Raw genomic sequence first — 15,140 nt, 5'->3', positions numbered from 1 at the left:
AGCCCGACCCGAAATTTTCGGGCTACCCGAATGCCCAGCCATACTCGCCAACGCCGCCCGGGAAGACCAGCCTCGACTCCTCCGCGAAGAAGCCAGGCACAACATAGCCCATGACGGCTACAACTCCACCGGCGGACAGACCAGCGAGGAAGACAAGGCCCCAGGGGGCAAACAAAAGCTCCATCCCCAACGCAAAAGGATAAAGCAACACTAACCTCCTCCTTGGACCTTCGCCAGCGCCGCCGTCATCACTGGAAAAGGGGAGAGGTACCAGAGGAGCAGCGTCCCCCCGCCGAACCCTAGCTCCACCGCCTAGCAGTGACGGCGAGCAAACCCTAGACCTAGATGAACACAAACCTAGACTATATACATCCGCGCAACGATTCCGCGGCCCTCGTCCCTCTCCGGTGCCACTCCGGCCACCGGAGAGAGACGGGCCGACGGAATCGCCGCCGGAAAAGTGCGTCGCCTCCTTTTCCGACCCGAGCAACTGTAGTAGGGGATGGGGACGGAAGGAACGAGAAACTCTGAGTTATGGAGGCGTGGGTTGGAGCTTTGGGTTGGGGTGACTGTGGGTTGGGGCGGGGTTGGCGTTGGGTTGGGGTGGCGTGGGGTTGGTGCGCTGGTAGCCGGGTTGGGTTGTGGATTGCAAGTAAAAATCACCGGTTCTTAAATTTAGTTTTTTTTAACTTATTCTTAAATTTAGTTTGAAGAATCATTCGGATCCTTATAAATTTTAGATTAGAAATACATATTTATACTTTTAAATTTATTAATCATATCAAGTGGAGTACAAATCACAGTTTCTTAAAATAAATTAAAGCTACATAATTCGTTCAAATACAAGTTAAAGTTATATATAAAATGTGTATATACGTTAAAATCATAACAATTTACTTGTACTGGAAAATATTTATATAAAAAAATTGTATGAAAAATAAACTCATATGAAAAACTTGTAAAAAATAACAATTTACTTGTACAGGGAAATATTTATATAAAAAGTTGTATGAAAAATAAACTCATATGAAAAACTTGCAAAAATAATTAGAAATAAAAGGATAATTTTTAGGAAACATTGGAAAAAAATACTTGGGCATAAAGTTATGAAACAAAATTTCGAAGAAAATTTAGAAAATATAAGAGTTGAGAAAAATTTAGAAATACAATTGATGGCCAATGCTTATCGTAACAACCATGCGGGCGTTGAAGAGAAACATCTGTGCGTGAGTGAGCCAACAATGCAGTGGTGTGCAGCTGGAGTGCTGTGGACCATCGTGTGGCCAAACGCATGGCCTCCAGCTAGCGTTGCGGAGCTTGGATTGCGAGCTGATCGAGGGTGACGAGATGGCGGCGAGCTATCTAAAAGGAAAAACAAGAAAACTTGCTCTTCTCCCAGTAAAAGGCTCAAAGAAAAAAAGAGGTAGAAACAATTTGCTGCAATCTGGACACATGGAATACCGAATACCAGACCGAGCTAATTGATTCTCACAAGAGATATAACTGCAATCTCTTAGTAGTAGTCCATGCACTTCAATCTTTATACATCAAGAAAAAATAGCATGATATACAAGGAACTTCTAACTAGGGACTTTCTGCTCATATTTCCTGAAGACTTACAGTTTGTAACTGCAGGTTGCAATAGTTTTCATGCAAACGCTTATTTAGTTTAGCATGTGTGGTGCAAACTGTTCAAGCTAAGGACTTCGATCTCTACTGTCGGTCTCCACTCATGCTGTCATGCACAACGCCTCCAGCAGTTGTACGACAAATTAGCATCAGTATTCCAAGTAGTCCAGGACCCACCGGCTAGCGGTGGCATAAGTAGAAAACCATCTTGGCCGCCTTTTGACCAGTATTTTCTGTCGAAACTAAAGACTACCTTCTGAATTCCTGAGGCCCTTGTTAGTATGAACTGAATGAGATGGAGTTCGTCATCAGTCCCCATCAACTTCTCGAACTCTGCCCCCTGGAGATGAGGTAAGGAGAGCTCATGGGATTCCCAGCTGAGCGAAGCCGAGTTATCACACGCGAGATCCAATTTTGGGTCATTCTTCTGCAGTGAAGATATGGAAGGATCAGCGTATCGAAAAAAAGGGAACTGAGAAACAAACTTTATTTATCATCATAGTGTATATGGACTGAAGGCAGAATATTCATTTTACCCTGTAGCAAAAATTTAGGCCGAGGTGTCTAATATTACTGCATTATGCAAGGAGACTTGCTATGCCGCCAGCTGCATAGGAACAACGTCGTTCCCGCAGTGTGACATGAATTTTCAAGGATGCCACATGAGGAAGCTGCGGAATTGAACCTTTGATTATGTCAACGTCTTGCTGCTTTCTCTGATCAAATTAAGAAAGGGCAAAACAGCAAAAAACAATAGAAGTGGTAAGCAAAACATTGTCAACCAGCAGAAACTAAATCTCTTCTATTTGCTTGTGGATGAGTCGGTCAGAGAAATTTTGTAGGACGTTCTTCATTTTTGGCAAACGCCGTGCAGCGACACCAGAAAAACAAACTGGCTACGTCTAGCAGCAAAGAAACTAGTATCCTGCAGCTAATAATTTAACGAAGGAACAATATGCATGTCATGTACAGCATAATTTTCCTTCCGTTCATTGTTTCAACAATTTCAAGGCAAATCAAACTATATAGCTAGCTAGTAGAAATATTCAAGTTCATCGAATGATAATTGAACAAATAATACAGGAACACATACAGAGTCTGCAATTCCTTCGATGCGCATTTGGAGCATTATCGATCAATTAGATGGGTGCTTAGATGGCATACCTCGGGAACGTCAACAGACACTTCAAGGCATCTGATTAAACTACAACATTCGAGGAGGCGAATGCTACCATCGTTTCTGTCATCGCCTAGGTACCCTTGTGATGAACTCAACTCAATCTCGAGTCTTGCTACGCTTGACAAGTCACCATCAATATGCAAAGGCTGCCGTACCAAGAACTTGACATCCTCTAGCCTCGGAGCAGAGACCGTGAGTTCCTCAAGCTCGTAGCAACCCTTCACATGGAGAACCCGGAGGCTAGGAGTCCGGAGTTGCAAGAATAGCAGTTCATCAAACTCGAGAAGCAATAGCTCCAAAAGCGCGCCGGCATCGATCAGAAGCGGCGGCTCCTCCTCCTCCATCTCAGCAAGCTCAAGTCCCACCAGCCGGAGCCTGTGCAGGCGTGGGCAGCATGCCGACGACACGAGGCGGCCAAGGAGGCGGCCGCCGCCAGCTCCAACCTCCATGTTTTCAAGTGAGAGATCTGTGAGGGACGCGAACGCTGCTGTCGAGGGCAGCCGAAGTCTTACGGCACTCAAGTTCAAGCGCATGGTCTCCAGCTTTGCAGAGCTAAATGGTAGGTCATCAAGGGTCATCACATTATTCCCACTGTAAAAATCGTCATCGTCGTCGGCTTCGTCGTTGAAGAGAGGCAACGGTAGGTCCACTTTGAAGGTTAAAGATTTCACCTCGTGCTGCATGGCGTAACGGATCCACCGCTGTGCGGCTTCGGTGGACGGCGGCACCAGCTGCTCTGGATCCGATGATGCTTCTTCTTCGTGCACGCTCAGGTCGAACGAGATCTCCAGGTGCTCGAGCGCGGGCTCCTTCTCGGCAGCGCGGAGCGCGAGGGCGTGGTCGACGAAGGCGACGAACCGCCCGGGGCCGCCGGGCTCCCTGAACTCCCGCCGCCGTGTGTCGGAGTCGAAGCGGAGGACGGCGACGCGCGTCCAGAGCGCGCGCCACCGCCGCGAGAGCGCGTGGGTGCGCACGGCGTCCCTCGCGTCGGGCAGCACCTCGAGGACGCGCACGAGCAAGTCATCGCTGAGCTCGCTGATCAAGTCGGCGCCGCCGCCGCCGCCGCCGGCCCTGGGTAGGGTAATGGATTTCGACCTGCTCCGCACGCCCATAGCCGTGGACTCGCTCGGCTAGATGCGATCTGCCGGTCCTCTATATACGTGGGCGGAACGGATGAAATGCTCTGCCAACGATGCATGGGCTGAGTTGAGCCTAGTGATTGTTTCGGCCATTTTGTTTAAAAAAAAACAATTGTTTCGGCCATCGCCCAGGCCTTCTTGTAACGAAAGCCCATTGGATTCGAATAGCCCGGCGCGGAGCAGCTGGTGGGCTGGCGTAAGGGCCCGCTCCGGCGTACGGCACTTGCAGCGGAGGCCCGTGGGTCAAGGATGAAGCTGGGCAGACGAACAATTAATCCGGGAGCTGCTTTTTTTCCCCCTACGATCCGGGCTTTGTGGGACCTGGCCACCCGGTGCGTCAGTTCCTTACCTCGTGCGAGATTACACGAAACCAACGTAGATGGCTTCTTCCACCTCCCGTCCTCTAGCCACCTGTCCTCTGCTCCGTCCCCTCATCCCTCGTCTCGACCGGCAACTGCTCCTCCTCTCCCCCGCCACCCCCACCTTCTCTTCGTCTCCGCGACAGGCCACCGCCCACCTGATGTCCGGCTCCACCTGGCTAGCAGCGCTCCTGCACCGCCTCACCTCCACCGTCGCCCGTGACCTCCCTCTCTTTGTAACCACGGACCATGGAAGCCGCCCCAAACCCGAAGACCCGAAACTCTAAGACCGCCGCCTCAACCACCCCCCGATCGAAGATGACCTCGCCGCCCACCGCTCCCCACACATCCCACCCTCGGGCCCTGGCAGCTGCTCCTCCCTCCTTTGGCTCGGGAAGAAGATGAACAGAAGCGCAGAGCCTTCTGCGATAGCATCGCACGCAGCAACACATGCGATAAATAGATTTTCAAGCCACCCCGAGTTATGCGATCTGGGCGGACCCTACTCTTACGACTCGGAGCGACCGTGTCGCACAAGTTACATTTGCGGCTCACAAGTAGCTCGCCACCGTCGCCTCCTCCGGCTCCAAGGACTCCCGCTGTCGGATCCGCCAACAAAGGCAACAACCAATCGCCTCTGATAGCTTTTTCGTGCTTCTCCGTCCAGTGCCTAGCCCACTGGTTATCTAGACCTCCTTCCATATCCGATGGTACGGCTTTCGCACCCCGCGTAGCAACATGCGATGTGCTCGATGGCACCCGCGCGCGACTCTGTTTGGCTGGTTGTGATTGGTGCCTGGTGCTGATTTGTTGTGAGAGAAAAATACTGCTGGCTGGCTGGTGCTGATTTGATATGAGAGAAAAATACTGTTGGCTGTGCGATCCGTGGTACCTCTGACCCGACGGGGTTAATGGGATGAGGTAGTAGCCGTGCCGCAACTGTCCCGCTCAAAGTGGCGCGCAATCACGTCACGTGTAGACAGCTTACCGTGTCAATATACTAGTACGACCAACATGTCTGCTGTGCGATGTTAGTTCCACCCGAATAAAATGATAATTGCACTGCACCCACTTATACGATACAAGTTGCCCAGCGATTTGCTTTTTCTTAATCCCAATTAGAAAAAAGTCGTCCCCCACACCAGCACGCGAGCTAATGCCGGTCGTCCATGCTTTTCTTAATCCCGGCCGTTCAAGAGTCAATGCCTGAACAATCAAGGCTGCCTTTAGTTTCAGCGGACAATTCTTCTTCAAGTAGTAATCGTGTCCTAGACTAGTGGCGGCTGCGTCCGAGGTCTGCACCAATGGCGTCGACCGTCCGTACATACGGTGCCTCGTACCGGACGCCTCAAAATATTGTCGACTACTCTACTTGCGACGTGCGTGGCTGCGCGCGTTCGCAGCCGCACATGTTACGTTTTTTTTTTCTTTTTGAATTTTGATTTTGATAATTCAGACACACATGTCTGTTTCAGCTACTAGGAAGGTAGGGACGGACGGACAAGTAGCTAGTGATAATTCATGTCGGCCTGGTCAGTCATCGCCTCCGGCGCTGCCTCCTCCGGTGGTGGTTGGCGCGGTGCGTCCTCGATCTGTACCTGTACCTGGACAGACAGAGCAGTGGCGCGCGCCACTTGATCGCAGAAGAAATTTCAACACCCATGCACCCAAGGTGCAGCGTCCAGGATGTGCGTGTCTGCCGTGGCGGCGGGGCCCCGAGACACGTCCCTCTCCTAGGTCCTAGCTAGTAGTCTCCATCAGGTCAGCATATATCTGGCTCGGCCTCAGAAGGGACAGCCAAATCCAGGCTCGGGCGGAGAGAGGGACGGAGATGAGGCCTGCGTCGAGCTGTTCTTGCCGCCATGGCTCCGAGCTCCCCAAGCTGCTGGCGCTGCTGCTGCTTCTAACCGCATCTGCGCAGGCGCAGCAAGCAACGACAAGGACCGATCCGGTTGAAGGTAAGCTTACGTCTCGGGTTCTTTCTTCAGAAATTCAGAGTAGCGAGGGGTTTTAACTTTCAAATCAGCTCGCATCAATCCCACCCATCGGGTCCTTTGCTTCCTGCTCTCCCCATCTGTTCGACATGTTGCCTGCTTATGCTGTCGGAATGATAGAACTGTCGCTTCATGATGCATCTCTGTGTTTTGCTCTGCGATGGTTTCTCCTGCTCTGAAGCCAGCATGGAATTAACCGGCTTTCCGATCGGGCTGTTCGATTTCTTCGCATCCTTCATCTGCTCATTTCTTCGCCCCTTTCGTGGTCGGAATGAGGAGCCACTTTCTGTTCCTGATCCAACTCTGTTCTTGTTCTGTTTGCCTTCTCATGCTCTGAAGAAAGCATCTCAGTTTTCTGCATGGCATGTCGATTCAGCTGCATGTTCTGCTGCCGTGCAAGAAAGCATTTTGCATTTCTTTTTTGACTAGTTGCTGCCTGGTTCCAGACGATGACGATCGCCTACCCACTCTGTTCCAACTTACAAGACACGAGCTCCTTCCAAAAAAATTCTCGGTCGGAAGGTCACTTTTTCAGGCTCTTCTACCCCTAAAATATTCAAACATGAGAGTTAAAATTGGTTAGATGTATCTAACCCACCAAAAAAACTATCCTTTTTAAAATATGATTATTAAGGTTAGATTAAATGGGATCCACTTTTTCTCCTATCTCTCTCTTGCTAGAAAGAGGTCAAATAATTGAAAAAGTATATTTATTAATTATTATCAATCTAACCCATCTATCCAAACACATCTTTCGTTAGGGTTAGTTTATGAATCCTTATGAGTTAGATACTAACTCTAACCTCTAGCTTAGTTAGTATCAAACAGACCGATATCGTATTTTGCCTTTTGACTTCCGAGCTTTGCGTGCCCACAAAAATTCAGACTTGGCTTGGCCGGCTCCGCGATGTCAGCGTGGGTCCTGATTCCTGGCCGTCCGATCGGCGCGGCCCCAGGCCACTGGACGGTCGATTAACCGGTAGTCGTTCTAGCCGAAGATTTAGGATGTCATGTGAACCCGTTTTCGGTTTGCAGCGGCGGCGGTGAACGCTGTGTTCGCCAAGCTCGGCCAGACGGCGTCGTCGGCATGGAACATCAGCGGCGACCCCTGCACCGGCGCCGCCACGGACGGGACCAACATCGACACCGACCCAAACTTCAACCCGGCAATCAAGTGCGAATGCTCCGGCCAGAACAACACCGTCTGCCACGTCACAAAGCTGTAAGCACTCCTCACATCTCAACTTCTCAAGTCTTGCCGCTCGGCACGGCAGGTGTTCGACGGATTGCCTGCCGCAGGTTTCGATGTGCGCCTCGCGGTGCTAGTACGTCGTTTCCTCTATATCTGACTAGTGCTACTGCTAGCTACAGGATTAAGCGGTGCTCCATATGCCAGCTTCTGGTGTTTATATCTGACGAACTGACGGTCACTTCACTTGACTTTGCTCGCTGCAGGAAAATATATGCGCTGAATGCAGTTGGTGTGATACCAGAAGAACTACAGAACCTCACACGCCTAACTAATCTGTATGAACTCTTAACTTTCTTGTGCATAGAATTGATCTGTGAGGTAAAGCATGGTACCTGAACCAATAGGACTTTTACTTGTGGATTGTGGTTATTGAGGGACTTTTATTAATTTGCTTATGTCCATTTCTTATTGAAGATATTCTAGAGGTTCAACATAATTGTATTATTCAGGAAACATCGTATTCCAACATTACACCTAAATTCAAACAGGATGAGCCAACTTTAATCTTGTTAATATCTGTTCTGATGTTGTTTCAGGAACTTAGGACAAAATTACTTAACAGGGCCTTTACCATCGTTCCTTGGGCAATTGACCGCTATGCAGTATATGTGAGATTTAAATCTTAATACGCTGTTCCATATATGTTTTGCTTAACATGAAAACGTTATCCCATTATGTTGAATACACAGGAGTCTGGGCATCAATTCGTTATCCGGATCTGTTCCAAAGGAGCTTGGGAACCTTACCAATCTAGTATCCCTGTAAGAAAATATTTCTTTGTAATGTCATGACCTTATTTCATTAGGAAAGGTTAGAGCTCACTATTTGACATCTTCACTCCTTGCACTGATTAACTGCTTCCTAAAAATGTAGCTTTGCTTCCAGTAATCATGCTTCTAGAAATAACGATTTGTCATTCTTTTGTGATTAACCTAAAATATTTTGGTGGGTTTCAGGTCATTTAGCTCAAACAGTTTAAATGGTTCCCTTCCGTCGGAACTAGGGAACTTGGTTAAACTTGAGCAACTGTGCGTGTTGGTTTTGGGCACTCCATACATTTCTAAGCCTCAATTTTTTGCTTGGATTAGTCGGCTCCTTATCTCTGTGCTTATATTTGTATCTCTTAATTGCAGGTATATTGATAGCGCCGGCTTAAGTGGTCCCTTACCATCATCGCTTTCCAGGCTTACAAGAATGAAAACATTGTATGCCTATAAAAGATGTTTTCTTGACTGTACTATACTACGATTCCATTCCACTCAAATCTTATTTTTCTATTCTTCATTTTTGTTCAGGTGGGCATCAGATAATGATTTTACTGGGCAAATACCAGAGTATATTGGGAGCTGGGCTAATTTAACAGAACTGTAAGATTTTTTCATTAACTTCATGTTTGTAATTACTCCTAGCAGAAAATAGTACAAAGAAGTTGGATATGTTCTCACAATTTTTTAGAGCAAAGGTTTCCCCCATTGGAACAAAACGTTCAAAAAAATGTACACGTACTCGAAGTGCGTCCGCTACAAGTTCAACATAGCAGGCAAAATAGACATATGAGTAGTCTTTCTAGACAGTAGAGCTGCACCAAAAGTTGATGAAGAAGTCACTCGGTCCATGTTTTCCATATTTCTCACATTTTCCATATTTCTTTGATTCTTTTATTCCCCAACAATAGCATGGGTATAGGATGCTATAGTTATCCACAACTTGATCTTTGAAAACAAGTTAGTACTGAAGTAGGACATTCATTTTAGACTTATCTCACTCACTGTGGCCCATAAAAATGATGCTTTTTGTATATATTTTTAATTCTGCTGAATCCCAGTTTAAAATAATTTAGTTCAAACATGAGGTGGTATTTTCGTATTAGTAAATGCAAAATAGTGCATCTTTCTCATTTCACTATCCTGAATTACACAATGCTACGTTGGATAAATAACTAGTATTAATAATCTTTGAACAACTTTTAGTAATGCTTATCTTTTATTTTATGAATTAATTTATATTATATCTACATAAATTTGTTACTTTCATTTTTCTAAATAAGTGTCATCTTCCCTCTTTCTTTACTAGGTAGTCAGAATGCATCTGTAAAGAAATGATGCTTTTTAAACTGTAACGAGAATTATAATTTTGTAGGCGGTTTCAAGGCAATTCGTTTCAAGGTCCACTTCCAACCACTCTGTCTAATCTCGTCCAACTAACAAGCTTGTAAGTGATTCATGCTGAAGAGAGTTACTAGTGTTATTCTAATAAAATTATAAGTTCACAGTAAAGATGTATGAGTTATCTATTTCTGTGGTGCAGGAGAATAGGTGACATAGTCAATGGGAGTTCTTCACTGGTATTCATCAGTAATATGACATCTTTGAACACCTTGTATGCATAACTTTGTTATTCACTTAATGACTCAAACTATGTCTTAATATTTGATCTAGTGCAACCAAGTTGTTAAATATTAAAACTCTTGGAATGTTTCGTTGCAGAATTTTGAGGAATTGCAGGATATCTGATAACTTGGCATCAGTGAACTTTTCACAACTTGCAAATTTAAACTTACTGTAAGGCATTTTGTTTCTTCCAAAATCCATTCAAGTGCATTTGGTGCAAGATTCTTTAATGAACTGCTATGGGTTATGCTGTTTGCTGACTCATTTCCCCCCTGTTTTCGTTTTGTCCTGTTACAGGGATTTGAGTTTTAACAATATCACAGGCCAAGTACCCCAAGCCCTGCTGAATCTGAATTCACTCAACTTCTTGTATGGTTTTTATTGCCTTCTAATACTTATTTCTAGGTTCCGAACACATTTATTATTTATGATGCTAATGCTATCATTTTTGTTTTAACCAGATTTCTAGGGAATAACAGCCTTTCAGGAAACCTACCAAACTCTATAGGAACTTCTCTTAAAAACATGTATGCCATTGTCTTTTAATTTCAATAAAAAGAGGATTGTGTTTGTCTCTAATGTGGCCCCTTTTCTCTTGTAGAGACTTCTCTTACAACCAGCTCTCAGGAAGCTTTCCTTCTTGGGCTAGTCAGAATATGGAATTGTAAGTTCTGAGTTCTGTAACCTTGATTGACCGACTGAACCAAATCCAGCCCCTTTCTTTTTTGAAGGATAATACAACAAAGCTTGGATTATTAGGCTTATAGTATACTCATGCATCAAACTAACTTTTTTTGAATTTCTGATAATCTGAAAAGCTGCTTTTGGTGCATATAGCTTATATTTCTTTTGAAAGTCCTTGCATTTCTAAGCCACCTATGATTCATTGAAGCAGCAGAAGTAATTTACTTTACAACTGCGCGCAAAAAAACTTAATCAGTTACCTGTCCCTTACCTTGAGTTATGCTAGAATAAATAAACCAATATGCCATTGAAGTATGAACTGTGCCTTCTAATTTTTTTTCAATGTTTCATTCTACATAGGAATTTAGTGGCAAACAATTTCGTGATCAGTAGCCCCAATAACAGGTCAGTTCATATTCCAAAGGCTCCTCAAGTCTTCAAATACAATTGTTTTGTTCTGGTAGCTCATTTTTTTTTAATCCAAATTGCCAATTTTTTGCATCTCAGTGTCTTACCTGGGGGCCTGGAGTGCCTTCAGCGAAATACACCCTGTTTTCTTGGCTCTCCAATGTGTGAGTTTCCACCTTTTCATTTCAAGCAGAGCTTACTTGAGGAATACTAGACAGATTTTACTGAATAATTTAACTTACTTGCAGCCTCCTCCTTTGCTGTGGACTGTGGGAGCAGTAGATCAATATTTGGCTCAGATAATTCCATGTATCAGCCTGACAACGCCAAACTTGGACCTGCATCTTATTATGTAACCGGAGATCCAACATGGGGTATTAACAATGTTGGGAAGTTTATGGAGGCATCAAATAATAGTTACATAATCTACAGCTCACGCCAGTTTCAGAGTACTCTAGATTCAGAACTGTTCCAGACAGCAAGGATGTCACCGTCATCTTTAAGATACTATGGTTTTGGACTTGAGAATGGAAATTATACTGTCACACTTCAATTTGCAGAGTTTGACTTCGAAGACTCACAGACCTGGAAGAGTGTAGGTAGAAGGGTTTTTGATATCTATGTACAGGTAGGTTCCAGTGATGCTGATAACTACACTTTTTGGATTTTGGCTTATAAGCAGGTCACTTGTTTTTGTTACAGGGTGAGCGTAAGGAGCAGAACTTTGACATAAGAAAGGCAGCAGGCGGGAAATCTTACACTGCTGTCAAGAAGCAATATATAGTTCCTGTCACCAGAAACTTCCTTGAGATTCATCTTTTCTGGGCTGGCAAGGGCACTTGTTGCATCCCTAGTCAAGGCTACTATGGGCCAGCAATATCAGCTTTGAGTGCAACTCCAAGTACCCCCCTTAGCTACAAATCATCGATTTAATACTTTTTGAACAAATTTTCTTGTGGTAAAAAGATGCATATATAATTTCTACTGTGAAAAATGCTTCTACACATATACTGATGTCTAGTGGTACATACCCATTCTGCTTCTGCAGAATGTTCTCATATGCACTTTCAGATAAAGGAAATTTGTTTGTTACCAGGGGTTCTTAATTTTGATCCCCACTAGCCAAACTATGATAACCCAACAGATTGCATTGTTTCAGAAAAGTACCATAAATCATGTAGGTAACACAAAGTTAAGTAAACCTACAAAATTTCAATTTTAAATTCATTTCTTAAACCAAGATTCAAAAAAACTCAAGTCGTACTGTTTGTCTTCCCCCAACATGTAGAATGAGTTCATAATTGCAACAGGTTTATTTAACTTAACGTGTGCTAGATACATGATTTTGTTATAGATTTTTGAAACATCACAACATGTTGTATTTGTTAGTGGGGGCGCTAGAACCCCTGGATACACAATCCGCTCTCTTCAAATATAAACTAGTAAATATTGAAAAACTCCTAAAAAGGCAGTTAAAATGTAATGATTCGGCTGTTAGATCACATTTTTCTAACAAGTGACTTTCTGACAGATTTCAAACCTACAGTTCGTAGTGCTGCACAGAAGAAGAGTAGCAACAAAACAGGTATAGTTGTTGGAGTTGTGATTGGTGCAGCAGTTTTAGTGCTAGTAGCACTTGCTGGACTCTGTATGTGGAGGCAGAAAAGGAGGAAACTAGCATTGGAGCAACAAGGTATATGATATGCCATAATCACGTGTCACAATGTATTCTTAAATATTAACGAAGATAAGAGGCGATGTTTGTAAACTCATCTTTTGGTGATGTTTGTAGAGCTGTACAGTATTGTCGGAAGACCTAATGTACTCAGTTACGGTGAACTAAGGACTGCTACTGAAAATTTCAGTTCAAGTAACCTTCTTGGCGAAGGAGGATACGGATCAGTTTATAAGGTTAGTCCATCAGTAGTACACAAGGATATGAATTTGTTATGAAATTTGAAAGTAGGTTTCTAAGTTGCATGCAGTTAAAAGGATGTACGTATTTTGTGTTTTATTATGCAAAATCAGCTAGCTTCGTTAGTTCAACAACATTTTGGGTGGTGTGAAGTCCTTTACTTCAATTTGTTTTTACTAATATAATATCAATATATACACACCAGTGGGGTTATTCCCCACCGCTTTCCTGTTTTATATTGTTTTCCAGTTTATTTTCTAGTTTCTGCACATGGTTGATAAAATGGCATCTTCTTGCAGGGTAAATTACCCGATGGAAGGGTGGTGGCTGTGAAACAGCTATCTGAAACATCTCGTCAGGGGAAAAAAGAATTTGCAACTGAAATAGAAACTATTTCTCGAGTGCAACACCGGAATCTCGTTAAGTTGTATGGTTGCTGCCTTGAGGGCAATAAACCACTGTTGGTTTATGAGTACCTGGAGAATGGAAGCCTTGATAAAGCATTATTTGGTAAAGTTCATTTAAATTAATGCAACTACGAACCTGTGTGTGGGTCCTTGTTATATGGATATTAAAAAACTAAATATTTATTTGCAGGAAGTGGGAGACTGAGGCTGGACTGGCCAACACGCTATGAGATATGCTTGGGCATTGCAAGAGGTCTTTCTTATCTCCACGAAGAGTCTGCCATCCGTGTCGTACATAGGGACATAAAGGCTAGTAATGTCTTACTTGACGCCAATCTTAACCCTAAGATCTCCGATTTTGGGCTCGCCAAACTTTATGATGACAAGAAGACACATGTCAGCACAAAAGTTGCTGGTACATTGTAAGTACATTTCTGTCTTTCCCTCTTTATATTAGTATTTTTCACATGTGAGCTAATAGCAAACTTTTTGTAATATTCTATGAAGTGGTTATCTTGCACCTGAGTACGCCATGAGAGGTCATATGACTGAGAAAGTTGATGTATTTGCATTTGGCGTGGTCGTTTTGGAGACTTTAGCTGGAAGGCCAAACTTCGACAATACTCTTGATGAAGATAAGGTTTACATTTTAGAATGGGTAAGTTCACTCTGAACTCTAGACTTGAAGCAAGGCATTGTTGCATTTTAGTTTCCGTTTGGTAAAATCTTCTGTAAAGTTTGTGCTAGGAATTTATGATGGAGTTCACAAGCCTTCACATAAATCACTGTTTTTCACATCATTGCACTGTTTTGGGGGGGAAATGGAGTGAAATTGAAGAACTGTAAATAAATAGTTGCACTATGCTTGGGTTATATATTACTTGAATACAGTAGTGTGCTAAATTTCAGCAAAATTTCTAAAAAGTACATAAAATGCTAGTTGTACTATGCTTAGGTTTGTATACTACTTGAATATAGTAGTGTGCTAAATTCAAGCATGGCAGCATGCCAGCATGACTCTGGATGTTATTGCAGTACAAGAGGTTGATCACATTTTCCTTATTTTGACTAACACATGACAGACATATTGTAGATCCGAATTAGTGAATTTGCCCAAAGAAAAAAAAAATCACTGAAGACAAGTTACGACAACCTGGCGACTTATCGGCTGTATGGTTTCAGGTCTGGCAATTGTACGAGGAAAACCACCCTCTGGACATGTTAGACCCCAAGCTTGCTGATTTCAACGGTGACGAGGTGCTCCGCGCCATCCACGTCGCCCTGCTCTGCACCCAGGGCTCGCCCCACCAGCGGCCGTCCATGTCGCGGGTTGTATCCATGCTGTCTGGAGACGTGGAGGTGGGTGAGGTGGTGAACAAGCCCAGCTACATCACCGAGTGGCAGATTAAGGGCGGCAACACCAGCAGCTTCATGAGCAGCAACGTTAGCGGGCAGTCGAGCTTGGCCCCAAGGGCGGCCTCGTCGCACACCTCGTCGCCTTTCATGAGCTCCGTCATTGAAGAAGGCCGGTGATTATACATCACAAACGCTCTCAGGATATTCAGCTTTTGCACATATATTGTGTTAGATCACGTGCTGTGTTCGACTGTTGCTTCGGCTTAGATCTTTTTCTTTTCCGAGTAAAAAGTTTTTGGTTTATTTCAACGTGTGCAGTTTGATTTTTGTATCCATGATCAAATGATGATGCTGGTGGGTTTGGTCTATTTGGATGTGTGTATATCATTTGCAAGATCCAAATCATGTTATTAGCAAAATTATTACT

At 44.2% G+C, this 15,140-nt stretch overlaps 2 protein-coding genes across 2 annotated transcripts; one reads left to right on the top strand and one right to left on the bottom strand.

The window, feature by feature from the left end:
- Positions 1-1,497: 1,497 nt before the first annotated feature.
- LOC120640334 (putative FBD-associated F-box protein At3g50710) lies at positions 1,498-3,921 on the bottom strand. Its single transcript, XM_039916174.1, has 2 exons — positions 2,166-3,921; positions 1,498-2,056 (listed from the first exon to the last, which is right to left on the bottom strand). Exon 1 carries the CDS (start codon positions 3,919-3,921, stop codon positions 2,758-2,760), a length of 1,164 nt encoding a protein of 387 aa, XP_039772108.1. The 3' UTR covers positions 1,498-2,056; positions 2,166-2,757.
- A 2,005-nt stretch (positions 3,922-5,926) lies between these two features.
- Positions 5,927-15,140, top strand: LOC120641780 (probable LRR receptor-like serine/threonine-protein kinase At1g56130). The gene is made up of 24 exons (XM_039918017.1): positions 5,927-6,265; positions 7,337-7,523; positions 7,757-7,828; positions 8,090-8,161; positions 8,243-8,314; positions 8,510-8,581; positions 8,687-8,758; positions 8,849-8,920; positions 9,693-9,764; positions 9,861-9,932; positions 10,040-10,114; positions 10,241-10,312; positions 10,405-10,470; positions 10,545-10,607; positions 10,988-11,032; positions 11,135-11,199; positions 11,284-11,663; positions 11,738-11,936; positions 12,567-12,728; positions 12,828-12,946; positions 13,250-13,460; positions 13,548-13,779; positions 13,865-14,015; positions 14,540-15,140. Exons 1-24 carry the CDS (start codon positions 6,139-6,141, stop codon positions 14,888-14,890), a joined length of 3,081 nt encoding a protein of 1,026 aa, XP_039773951.1. The 5' UTR covers positions 5,927-6,138; the 3' UTR covers positions 14,891-15,140.

This window comes from Panicum virgatum, chromosome 7K, assembly GCF_016808335.1.
Source record: "Panicum virgatum strain AP13 chromosome 7K, P.virgatum_v5, whole genome shotgun sequence".
Lineage (NCBI taxonomy): Eukaryota > Viridiplantae > Streptophyta > Magnoliopsida > Poales > Poaceae > Panicum > Panicum virgatum.
The sequence above is the reverse complement of the archived record's forward strand: the minus strand, read 5'-3'. Positions and strand labels throughout refer to the sequence as shown.

Excerpts from the sequence above, each read along its gene's own strand:
- LOC120640334 (XM_039916174.1), bottom strand. The coding sequence starts at position 3,921 with ATGGGCGTGCGGAGCAGGTCGAAATCCATTACCCTACCCAGGGCCGGC.
- LOC120641780 (XM_039918017.1), top strand. The coding sequence starts at position 6,139 with ATGAGGCCTGCGTCGAGCTGTTCTTGCCGCCATGGCTCCGAGCTCCCC. Across the intron at positions 9,933-10,039 it reads ATGACATCTTTGAACACCTT|AATTTTGAGGAATTGCAGGA; the intron begins GTATGCATAACT and ends GTTTCGTTGCAG. Across the intron at positions 14,016-14,539 it reads AGGTTTACATTTTAGAATGG|GTCTGGCAATTGTACGAGGA; the intron begins GTAAGTTCACTC and ends GTATGGTTTCAG.